Source organism: Cordyceps javanica, chromosome 1 (assembly GCF_051103115.1).
Source record: "Cordyceps javanica chromosome 1, complete sequence".
Lineage (NCBI taxonomy): Eukaryota > Fungi > Ascomycota > Sordariomycetes > Hypocreales > Cordycipitaceae > Cordyceps > Cordyceps javanica.
Window position 1 is genome coordinate 2,710,399 of NC_139295.1, and position 11,423 is coordinate 2,721,821.

General features: G+C 52.8%; 3 protein-coding genes across 3 annotated transcripts; 1 reads left to right on the forward strand and 2 right to left on the reverse strand.

Annotated features, from left to right (window-relative positions):
• Positions 1–443: 443 nt before the first annotated feature.
• Positions 444–2,995, reverse strand: V2A60_000822 (uncharacterized protein; the record flags this gene model as incomplete). The annotated part of the gene is made up of 2 exons (XM_083252189.1): positions 444–2,632; positions 2,695–2,995. The coding sequence occupies 2 exons, from the start codon at positions 2,993–2,995 to the stop codon at positions 444–446; spliced, it is 2,490 nt and encodes an 829-aa protein (XP_083108315.1).
• Positions 2,996–3,834: 839 nt separating this feature from the next.
• Positions 3,835–4,875, reverse strand: V2A60_000823 (uncharacterized protein; the record flags this gene model as incomplete). The annotated part of the gene is made up of 1 exon (XM_083252190.1): positions 3,835–4,875. The coding sequence occupies one exon, from the start codon at positions 4,873–4,875 to the stop codon at positions 3,835–3,837; it is 1,041 nt and encodes a 346-aa protein (XP_083108316.1).
• A 5,444-nt stretch (positions 4,876–10,319) lies between these two features.
• On the forward strand, positions 10,320–11,154 carry V2A60_000824 (superoxide dismutase; the record flags this gene model as incomplete). The annotated part of the gene is made up of 2 exons (XM_083252191.1): positions 10,320–10,578; positions 10,640–11,154. The coding sequence occupies 2 exons, from the start codon at positions 10,320–10,322 to the stop codon at positions 11,152–11,154; spliced, it is 774 nt and encodes a 257-aa protein (XP_083108317.1).
• Positions 11,155–11,423: the final 269 nt, after the last annotated feature.

Below are 11,423 nucleotides of genomic sequence, written 5' to 3' on the forward strand. Positions count from 1 at the left end.
AACATCAAAAGATGCTATACATATTTCTGCCACACAAAGAACATTTCTGAGAAACTCTGCGCGTGTACTCTCGGCCTCGGCCTGCTTCACCTTCTCCTGCAAAAGAACCATCCAGCCTCGGGCGACTGCACGACACTTATCCAGAAATCGAATGCATCTCTGCAAAGCTTCATTTTCATAGGAGAGAGACAACAGTCGAGAAGCTAAAGCAATGAAGCCGCTCACAGCGTGGTATGACTCCCAGTTATCTTTCAACTTGTTGAGAGAGGTCTCAAGGCCCTCCAGACATGCCATTGTGAAGCGTTCGCGGCTGAGAAACAGATGGCTAGCTCGATACACAGTGTTTCCAGGGGGGCCTGCTTGTCCAATGATTTGCAAAAGGATTTGAAGCATGTCATGGTTTGCAAAGTCTACCACTGGCATATGGAGCTGCGTGAGAATGTTCAACCACTGCATGTTGTAGCCAGCAGTGCAGCTATGGCCCTGAACTGTTCTAGGGATAAGTTTTCCGGGCACTCAGATTGCTTAGAAATGACGTAATTCGGAACCTTTCCATTGGGCTTCTCGTGCGGTCGAAACAAAAAGTTCTGCAGTGCCTTCCATGACGCAGAGAGCTGGTAGGTGCAATCTTGTGCTATCTTGTCGGTTTGTTGAAAGCGACTTGCCCATTTGCGCAAGACCATATCGTAGTAATGAAATTTCAGGCCATTTTTAACCAGAATATCGTCTTCTGATGTCGTTGCAAGTTCCTTAAGATGTCGATGCGAGCGTCGATGGGACTTGGTTGTCGAAGCCAGCACAAAGCGTTTCGATGTCCGAGATTCATTGTACTGACGTAAGTAGTCCGACAAATGATCCTCTTTGGGGACTTCCATGGATGCGACACTTTCCGACTTCAAAACAGACGAAATGATGTAGGCCGTCGCCTCTCGCCAAACAGCAATCGCTTCGGGGACTTGCAGCTCAAACACTGCATTCTTGGCCGCTTGAGAATCTTCAGGAAGTGGCCATTCATGTACCTCGATTTTCAAGTCTCGGGCTTTCTGTTCATGAGAGCAGCGTTCGCAGTCGGGAAGATGAACTCTTGGAGAAATTTCAGTCGTCTCGTCGATCGTTGTGGAATACTCATGCTGTAGTTCTGCCGCCATCACTGTGTGTGATTGGTATAGTTCTAGTGCGTCACGGAATTCTTGTCTCTTTTTGTCTCTTTCGTTGTTGGCCCAGCTTTCGATAGCCTCTTTGAGGGCTTGGTGCTTAGTTGACGTCTCGAAAAACTGCACTGCGAATGATTTTGTATTGCCGAAGCCCGTGAATATTGATGAGTTCTGATGCGACGCGGCGCGGCGCTTGCGTCCTTCGAGATACGCTTCAATACACTGAAGACGTTTCATGTCTCTTTTAAGTGGCAGTATAAGAGACCAAAGCGGTCCAGCCGGAATTTCATGATCAAATTGTGGCAATAATTCGTGAATTTTGCACGTTGACTTGTCGCACGCAACCCAGAGCTCCATGATGGTTAAAAGCATCAGCGATGTGGCTTCCGGACTGTCAGCGTATCTTGGCTTAGCTCTCGCATGATAACCTTGAATGGCCTTGAGAAGCTTTCCTGGAGTTTCAACCGAATGGATGTTTATTGCAAGCCAATGATCTAGCGATGTAGTGACCCATCTTTCGAATGCTAGCAACCCAAAAGCAGCGGATTCCGCCGATTGACAGAACCAGTCCGTATCGAGCGTCGTTTCATCGAATTTTGGCACATACCAGGAAGATTGAAAGCTCACACTGGTCTTGCTAGGCTTGTGCAAACCAATGGCTTGAATAAACTTGTCCAAATTTGGGTACGAGCTGTAAGTGTCTCTCTGCCAAGACGGTGCAGTATCGCGCATCGGCAATGTCGTGTCCAGTGTTTGTCTTGCTGCCCGCCAGGACGCCTCTATGGCAGAAACAGCGCTTGCCATTGCTGCTCCCACGCCCATGCGCAAACATTCCTGTGCCTTGTCACCGAGTTTCTTCAATCTTCCAGACATTTTCGCCACCATGCAGTAGAGAGTTTCGGACGACATCCCAAAAGATGTCGCAAGTTCCAATAGCACAGACATGAGGAAAACCATGAACTGCTTGTATGTTTGAGGCTCCCCAACGCGAGAGAAAATGGCTTGGATAGTAACTCGAGTAAGCAGCCAGAGAGGCGATCGTCTCCAGGGCGATCTGGCCTGTTTCCAGCTTACTTGCTCGCGTGTATTCTTTTGGAGAACTGAGACTCGGGCAACCTCCCCGAGTGCGCTGAGAATCGTAGCGAGAAGGTCGGTTACAATAGCTGGTCTATTAGTATCGCGATCTTCGATGTGCTTTTCGCCAGCCTTTTGCACTGTAGGCTTCATATGCTTGACTTCTTCAATACCCATTCTGGCAATAGTGTCCGACAGGCAGAGTTGAAGGTCCGGGTCAGAAAACACTGCTAATGGAATAGAGACGGCGGATCCTGGAAAATGCCTTTTAAGGCGTCCTTCTGTGCTCATAACGGCCTGGTTTTCAGGCGCAAGTTCAAAGAACTCAAAAATGACAGACTCTCTCTGACGACTGACAATTATAGCTGCGTTTTGTGCTTCTACGTGGACTGGTGCAATGCCACCTCGGGTTTTTGTTAGCATTTTTTTTTCTCGATCCGCAGCTTATCTTCGGAGGAAGAGATACCTGACGTTGAGATTCTTTCAAATATTTGGCGTAGCTTTTGCGCATCAACATTTCCCGATCCGTCTCTCGACTGGCGAAGAGATACGATGGCATCTCGCGCGCGCTGGACAGCGCCGTTCGCGCTGAACGCATCGTGGGCGCCGAAACGACGCAGAGCATCACAGACATAGTTCAAAAGGGCGGCTTCAGCTCCTTTGGCTGTCGCAGTGTCGTCGCCACTCTGCGGATTTCCGGGGGTGAGGAAAACATTGTGAATGATGAGCTGAAGCTCAGTCTTGGACACGTCAGTCGCCGCCGGCATAGTAGCGGGAGAGACGAAGAATGCAACCGAGGTTTCTTTCTGTAACTAGAATGTCAGAAGTTCCTGTAGATATATGAATCTGCTCGCAGCCTCTACCTTTTGGGTCCTCTACCTTCTGGGTGGACGCCAGCTTACGCCAGCTGGCTGTACGCTCGAAACGATTTTGATCTGGCGTGCCGTGGGCAATTTGCTGTAGAATACTCTGAAAGCTCAAAAAGATCTTGTACTTTGATGTGACATGATTTGGTTCTTAGCGAGGATTCGGAACGGAACTCTGCTCAAGCAAGTGTTGTTTTGTGAGATTCAGGATCAGGCAGTCCTCGCGTTTGCTCGGAGCCGTGTATTGACCGTTCACTTCGCTCATTCTGCCACTTGCCCGTTTGCACGGCCAGCGCATCCTCTACGCCTTCTGACTATGACTTCCTGTTGCTAAGCAGGAAGAAAAATTCGAAGCCGATATGAAATAATATTTGTCGACTAATTAGCTGATAGGCTCTCGTGGATAAAGAAAAGCACAGTGAGAGAATGAGGCGCCGGATGCACAGGAGGTAAATAGCCAATGATAAATTATTCTCAAGTTCCTAGTGTCAAAAAAAACCGTCGTCCATGTTTGCAGGTTACCGAAAAGCCATTAGTTATAATCAAGCACTCCGTCCGTCCAGAATCGCATTCTTCAAGGGAGAAAAGAAATTCCGACTTTTGCCCATCAACTCCGCAATGTCCCTCAATCAGAAATGTCGACCTTTACTTTTGTTTCTAATATATTAGCCTCGAAAGGAAACAGCACTCATCCCTTCAACTCTCAGCTTCTCGCCCTCATAGGAGGCCTTTGAAAGGTCTCATCGAGGCGCGGCCGCTGCCGCGTGCTGCAACCTCTGTGACTTGGCCTGCAGCACAAAGGGCAGGAAGGCGTCCATGGTTGCCTGGACGGTCATGCGCTCCCAGCGGATGACGGCGTGCACGCGCTCGGCGTCGAACCAGCAGCCGGCGCGGTCGGAGCGGGGCGGGTCGCCGCGGAGCTCGGTGAAGAGGCGGCTGACGAGGCGATAGTGCGCGTGGGCGAGGGCGTCGGTCGCAGGCACCTCTTCCCAGCGGGCGTCGTAGGCAGGCCGGCCGGTGGCCGCGTCCCGCCGCGGCCGGTACGGGTTCGGCACTTCGTGCGCCCGGTAGTGGTCGTCGGTGTAGTAGCAGTCGATGAGCCACCGGCCCAGGTAGGCGGCGTCGTCCTCTGACGGCGGCGCGTCGGGCGGCCCCTGCACGGCCAGGAACCACCGCATGTACGAGGCGCTCGCCGCCAGGGGGTCGAAGCAGAAGAGGTGCGCGATCGCGGACGCCGTTGGCGGGTTGTCCGGATGATATGCGAACGGTGCCGCCGCCGCCGTTGTTGCCGAGGCCGAGGACGGGGGGGACGGCGACGACGAAGACGGCGAGCACGGTGGGTGCGGGCACGGTGCGGCCGATGCTCCGGGCGCGACAATGGGCTGCGGGATGAAGCACGTACACGTGCGCCAGTAGTGCTGGCGAGGCTTGGATGGGTTCGGACACCAACAGCCTGTGGCCATCAGTCGTTCGGGGGGGCGGAGGTGGACGAGGTGGGCATTGGTCGTCGGTGTAGGTGTCGTTGTGGCCGCGGCGGCGGTGGTGGTGGCGGTGGCGGCGGCGGCAGAAGGGGCCGAAGAAGCTGGTTTCGAGGCATAGAACTTCGTGTCTCGTTGGTTAGGCGTGCTCGAGTACAAGGGGCCGAGGGTTGTGGACAAGGTGTTGGCGACGTAAGCACAAAAGCCGTTGTGAATGTCAAGGAGGATGGGGTCGACGGGCTGCGGACCGGCGCGACCACGCCTAGCGCGGCGTTGGATGCGAAAGAGTAGAGTGGGATCCATGGCTGTCTTTCCGTCGGATGTGGAAATATAAGATGTGTAAGATATGCAGGCAATCTGTAGTCGATATCAAACTCAAGACTGTCTCTTTGCAATCCAGGGCGAGATTCCCTAATCCCGCTTGCCGCAACCACATGGTTATATACGAGTTGATATGCATCGATATGGCCTACAATTCGAGTGTTACATGTTCTCGTGTCATCACGTCCCAATCGAGGGTTATTCGCGAAAGTGCTCTATGCTGATACTCCCCCCTCGCCCTCTACGCCAAGCTAAACGAACCGGCTAGTGGCCGAAACCGCCCTCGAGTCGAGAGCCGAGCACGGAAGCGAGAAGCGAGAGACATAGCATGCGTGCATCCAATGTAGACCAGATATGCCAACGAAAACGCGATATCCGCTACACAAGCGGTACAAACCTGCAAGACAGTGCTCCTACAACTGCTGTACGCGTCACAATTCCCCCTATGGAGAACCTCAGGCTGATGCCTTATTGGTGTGGGCTGCGCTACAATGCATTAGCCCGTGTGATTCAAGCATATCGACACAAAAGACCCTGTAGTGGTTATTGAGAACGGCTAGCTTCTCGACATGGCCGACATGTATGAACGTGGCCCGCAGCATCGATGTCTTAGGAAGATGGAGGAGGCTTGCGCTCGAGATAGAAATCACTTGCACTCTGTCATTTGAAAGCAGAATCAAGTGGTTTTGCCGACGCAGTTGTACGTATGTAAGCAAAGAGACATTCGTGTTACAGCGTGAAGTATCTGGTAGTAACTTGATCAGTGACTGTATAAACACTCGTCTACGCGGCGCGCCGCTGAGCTGAACAGCAGCGCATTTCCAGTTTCATCATTTACTCCTTTCATCTAAGAGCCTCTAGGAAGACTAAAATAAAATTAGCACTCTTTCCGTTGCCCGCCACGTCTTGAGCAAGGGTCGGTGGCCTGTTCCCGCGTGGCTTCGGCAGGGCTTTTGGTGGCGTTCGCGCAACACCAGCGCAAAATCGAGTCGTCGCCTTTACCCCATGTCACCCAAAGGTCTTTTTCTTGGATATTGCCAAGCCAGATGTACGGAAGAAGAGGAAGCGGGAAAAGCACTCAGAGCGGGCCACGGAGGCGTGGCGGCGTTGGCGGCGTTGGCGATGTCCTGTAACCCACGCTGAAAAGGGTTGCTGTTATTTCGTTTCTGCAGCTCCTTGTTCGCATTTTATAGACACGCACATGAGTATGAACCTGTATTTGCTTGCGTCGCATTGCATTGGGTTACACCACAGCGCGTTGTTTCCCCCACTTTGCAAGTAGAGGTGACACTGTGGTGCTCAGGCGTTGCAGTGAGAGGGATGCTTGACTTGTCCCAACAATTTCACGAAGACGTACCTCAATTCTTCACGAAAGGGCCCTGATCAGCCACCAGGTATGTACTCTCCATGACCGTTGCTCAACCCATTGCACATGGCCGACCCGACAAGTGTTGCACAGGTTTGTCTTTGGCAGACGAGCTACTTTGGCCAGGGATGCGAGGGTGTTTGTGATTTGGCCCGGAAATCGGACATGAAGCCCGACGGGATTAAGAGTGGTGGACCTTGTCTTGAGCTGATGTGCTAGACCTCGTCTAGATGATGGCGGATAGCAAAGGACGGTCATGCATCGAACGAGAATCATGAGTGTTCAATAAGCTTTGCTTGGCGGCGGAATTTGGACTCCGAGGCTAGCTGGGTGCGAAGACTATTGTAAATGTGCAATGCCAGAGTAGGCGCCGAAAAAAGTCGTACCACTTCCGGTTTCACAGAAGTTGGCTCATTTGGACAACACCAGCTGATCATGGGGATTCGCGAGAGGTCGGTAGACCGCACCAGGACCAGTCTGATGTGGGATGAAACCTAGAGGAAAAGCAGCGTGTCAGGATCAGCTACTCCGCCAGGTTGTTAAGCTTCTTGTTTCTGGATTACCTGGTAGATGCCTATTTGGGAGCAGCTCGCTCTTGATATGATTTAGCTTGGTGTCAGACTCGGGTTGGGCGCGAGCTTGGTTGGTACGACGGTGACTGGATGCGGGTTCTTTTCGGTGAGACTTCTTTGCGAGTCAGTCGAGGTGCAGGGTAGTCCGAAGTTATTACCAGCGGGCTGCGTGCATAGCCTTGTGCGAGGCAAAAGCAGTCTTCCGTGACAGCCGTGCGTCTTGTGTTTATTTTGGTGTAGCCGCAAGGTACTTAGCAAGCAGCACGCCTACCTATCTTGGTTGCATACTTGACATTAAGCGCCGCGATGGATTTCTGACGCTGAATTCGTGCTAAATTTAGCGGGAGAGAGCCTTACGTGGCGCGACAAAGAGTAGCGGCTGACTGACGCTTGTCAGAGTACTGCGGTTTTGTTCGGTGCCTTGGCGGCGCTTGCAGCGAGGCTTAGCAAATTCAGCCTCTTCTTTTTTGTGCATCTCCAAGTTGCTGCAAGTTGTATGTATGTAGTTGCGATGATTTGTGGATGATGTCGTTTACGTTTCAAAATACCGGCACGCCGGCAACAGTGGTTCCTGTTGGCATGAAGGTGGCGTCGGGCTGAACAGGTAAGGGGGCGCGATGAATGAACAGCGTTGGCAAGATCGGGTACACGGCAGTCGCGGAATTTCTGAAGAATAGAGGGAAAACATCAAATGCCTGACCAGGTTCCGGATCTTCACAAGACGCTGCTAGATGGGGCGTTGGGAGCGTTGGGGGGGAGGTTCCGAGACGCCAAACGAAACAGAGCGGCGGAACGGAGCCGGTCAGAAAGCGCGATACGTTGACGAATGGCAGGCTAGTCGATTCAAGACCAACAAGTCAGCCAATGCCAGTGTAGCAAGAAGACTTTGTCAGTCAATCAGTGAGTGTCTACTAGGCTGCTAGGGTTTGAGAGGAGCCGTGCGCGGGAGACTTCTAGACTTCTGGAGCTTGTCGGACGATGGAGTGCCAGTGCCAAGTGCCAAGCCTGAGATTACCTGTGGAGCGATTTAGACGAGAGGCAGTCGAATTCAGCGTTGCTATTGATAACTCATCGGCAATCCGAAGAGGAAATGATGATTCCAGAGCAGGCTGTAAATTTGTAATTATTGGTACGGATACTTGGACCCGGAGGCCGATCATGTCACTGTGGGCTATATTTGCAGCGGGTGGTGACGAACCAGACATGTTCCATTGCATAAGCATGACGGGTGGCCGGGGGATCATGGCGTTTTGAGACAGCAGAAGGGCAGCAACAAGCGGGAAGTATCAGTAGGGGCAAAAAAAAGCGCCAGTCAATGAGGCAAGATGACGATGGACCGAGGTGCAGGGGCCCGATAGCACAATCACCAGCACCATCACGGCCGCCACATAGCCCGTGCAGAGTTTTGTTACTCAGTACTCTTTTGGTCGTATCAGTACGTGCTCGCCACACCCCTGCACAATGGCAGATGCGGCAGCATGCTCGGCCCCTTGTTAGAGAGTCATCCAGTCCGCAACCACAAAACCCCAAACACTGTACGCAGGCTGTGCATGGGCGCGTTGGCGGACAAAGGATGCTGGAGGCCCGGTGCGGAGGGCGGATGAAGCGGCAGCGATACAGGTTTGAGTGGTTGTCGGAGAATAGTTGGTAGAGAGGAAGCTCGGATGACGACGGATCAAAGAACATGCGGCGATGATGGGCTTGGAGGCGTCGACGACTTGTCTCTGGTGTGGTAAAACGAGGCTTGGGTCACGCCATGCTGTGTCTTGGACAAGGAGCGCCTAAAAGCCCAAGTATGTAGGCGGCGGGACAAACGGAGGGCAACGATGGGTCTATAGAATTGGGAAATTAGCAACATGACGGATAGACGATGAATGTGATGTGATGGTCGATAGGGTTAGCAATGCATGGAGGGAAAAAAAGGAAAAAAAAGAAGACTCAAAATAAACACTTGACCCGGCGAGTGGCCGCGTCGAGTTGCCCTGCCTAGGACGTGGCTGCAACTGCATCGAATCCGTAATTTTTACTGGCAATTGAGGCAGAGGCTGATTCGGGTGCAAGAAGTTTCGTCGCATGGTGCCGGTAGAAGGAGAATTTTGGCTGGCTTGCGACGCTCATTAGCCCTAGACAGACAGGCAGACAGGCAGATAGACAGACAGACAGACAGACAAAGAGCCCCGTGGCGTTACCACCCCTGCCCCTGTCCAGACCCCTGGCAGCAGTGCCCAGAGCCCAGCTTTCTAGCCGTTTTTATCCCCCGAATCCCCGTCCTGGAGGGGGGAGGGGCTCCACTCCTACTGAGTTTGTAGACAAGGCGAGCCTAGGAACCCAAGACTTACCTAGGCAAGTTAGGCTTGAGCTTGTACCTACCAAGACGGGCTGTGGCGCGCGCGCTGGTTGGTATTCGTGGTGGTACTCAGTATCAGTAATATCAGTATGAAAATAATTAGGGCAGGCCACCATGTGGTATATGCCATTTGCAGTGTGGTGGGTGCTGTCCTGGTACTCGAGCTCGTGTGTTATTTTGTTTCAACTCGTTTTTATTCATTTCATTTTACTAGTCGATTTGATTTTGTATTTTCTTTTTTTAATTATCCGGTTCTCTTCAAACTCCATGTAAAGTCGGTCCATCAATGTTGCAACTCCCCTTCATCCTGTTACCAGCCCTGTAACTGGCCAAAAACACGCTAAAGGCACTGCCCAGACAGTAATCGACAGCCACAGGGAAACGGGCTCCGCCCCCACTCACACACATAGAGGTTTGTCGATCCAATTCCAACCGCGACCAGCCAGCCCCATCCATGTCTACTCTATAGGTACTTACTTGCTTGCTTGACTGCCAAAATAATAAGGGCAAAAGGAACAAGGGGGGACAAATGTTTCCCGTTTCGACTCGCCATTATCCGGTGGTAAATAGTTAGCTCTGGGTAGCCCCCCCCCCCCCCCCCCCCCCGTCGTTCGTCAAACCACGCTGCTTTCCGTCTTGCTCCCGCTGCCGTCGCTGCCACTCACTGATAATAAACTGCCTTGTCTCTGTTTGCTACCAATATTTAGGTACCTTAGTACTATCCTACTTCCCCTAGGTAGTACCTCAGGTACCTACCAACTACTATACTCAGCAACAGGTACTAACCTGTGCTCATCCTCCCTGCTCATCTTACACCCAGTACACAGTTCACCCGGCCTTGCTTCGTCCTGTCTTGCTTCTTATTTAACATTGTCCTCCCCCTCCCCTCCTCCTCCTTTGTGTCCCCTCTAATCTCTCGTCTCCCCCCCATCAGCATTCCATCGCTTCATTCTCCGTCTTCATCGGCTGTGCGCGCCCAACACTTGTATTCTTTCTTATCCATCTCTACCGCGCTGCTCAAGCTTGCCTGGTCCATCCTCCTCCCCTCCTTGTCTGCGCGCGCTCGTTTGTGCCCCAGCACTTGGCAAAGACGACACTCATATCGACGGCCCACGGTACTGCAATATTACCAAGAACCGCCATGTATTCCAAGACGCTCCTCGCCATCGCTTCGGCTGCTCTCGTCGGCAATGCCGTCGCCTTCGAAGACGCCAAAGTCATCACCAACAACCCCCAAGGCGTCACCTACTCCGGTACCCTCCCCGACAAGCCGTTCTTCAAGGATGCCAGCCTTACCGGCAACGTTGTTGGGTCCATCTCTGCCACGGCTCCCGAGAACGGTGTAGGTACAAAGTTTACCGTCAAGTTCTCCAACTTTCCCAAGTCGGGAGGCCCCTTCAGTATGTTCCAACCCGCCACTCTTCCACTCTCTACTTGCGCCTACCATGCTGACCGCTTCAGTCTACCACCTCCATGTCAAGCCTGCTGTCGGCGGTAACTGCACTGCCACTCTTGGTCATCTCGATCCTACCAAGCGCATGGACTTGCCCGCTTGCGAAGACGCCAAGCCCGCTTCTTGCCAGGTCGGTGACCTCAGCGGCAAGTATGGCAAGATCACGACGGATCCCTTTACCGCCGAGTTTACCGATCCTTTCACCTCGCTCGAGCCAGGCAGCCCGGCTTTCTTTGGCAACGCTTCCTTTGTTATTCATTATGCCAACACCACCCGCCTGACCTGCGCCGACTTTCACCTGGTTGAGACCCCCGAGACGCCTGACTGCGACGGCGGCCATGCCCAGCCTACTGGCGGTCACGTCTCCCCTAAGCCCTCCGGCGGCCATGCCACCTCTACCGGCGGCTACCCCGTCCCCACTACGGTTCCCCCAACTGTTCCCATCACCGGTGGCGCCTCCAAGGTGGTCATGGCCGCTCCTCTGTTCGCCCTTGGCGCCGCCGCTGCCGCCATGATGCTCTAATTGCGTGCCTCTCAACTTGTTGGAATTAATTGGGTCAAAATGTTGGCGTTTGGGATATCCTGCACTAATGCTTGTGCTATACAGTCCGAATAGGACTCTTGAAGATACATATATGACTCTTTAGTACATTAATAAAAGTATACGATCGACCAATTTGACATGCTCACCTAGTTTATGCGACGTTACACTGACAGACCAAGACTTGTAGGTGGTCATGCTGCCCCATGCAAGATCGCCCGCCTTGGCTACTGTATCAGGAATGACGGCAT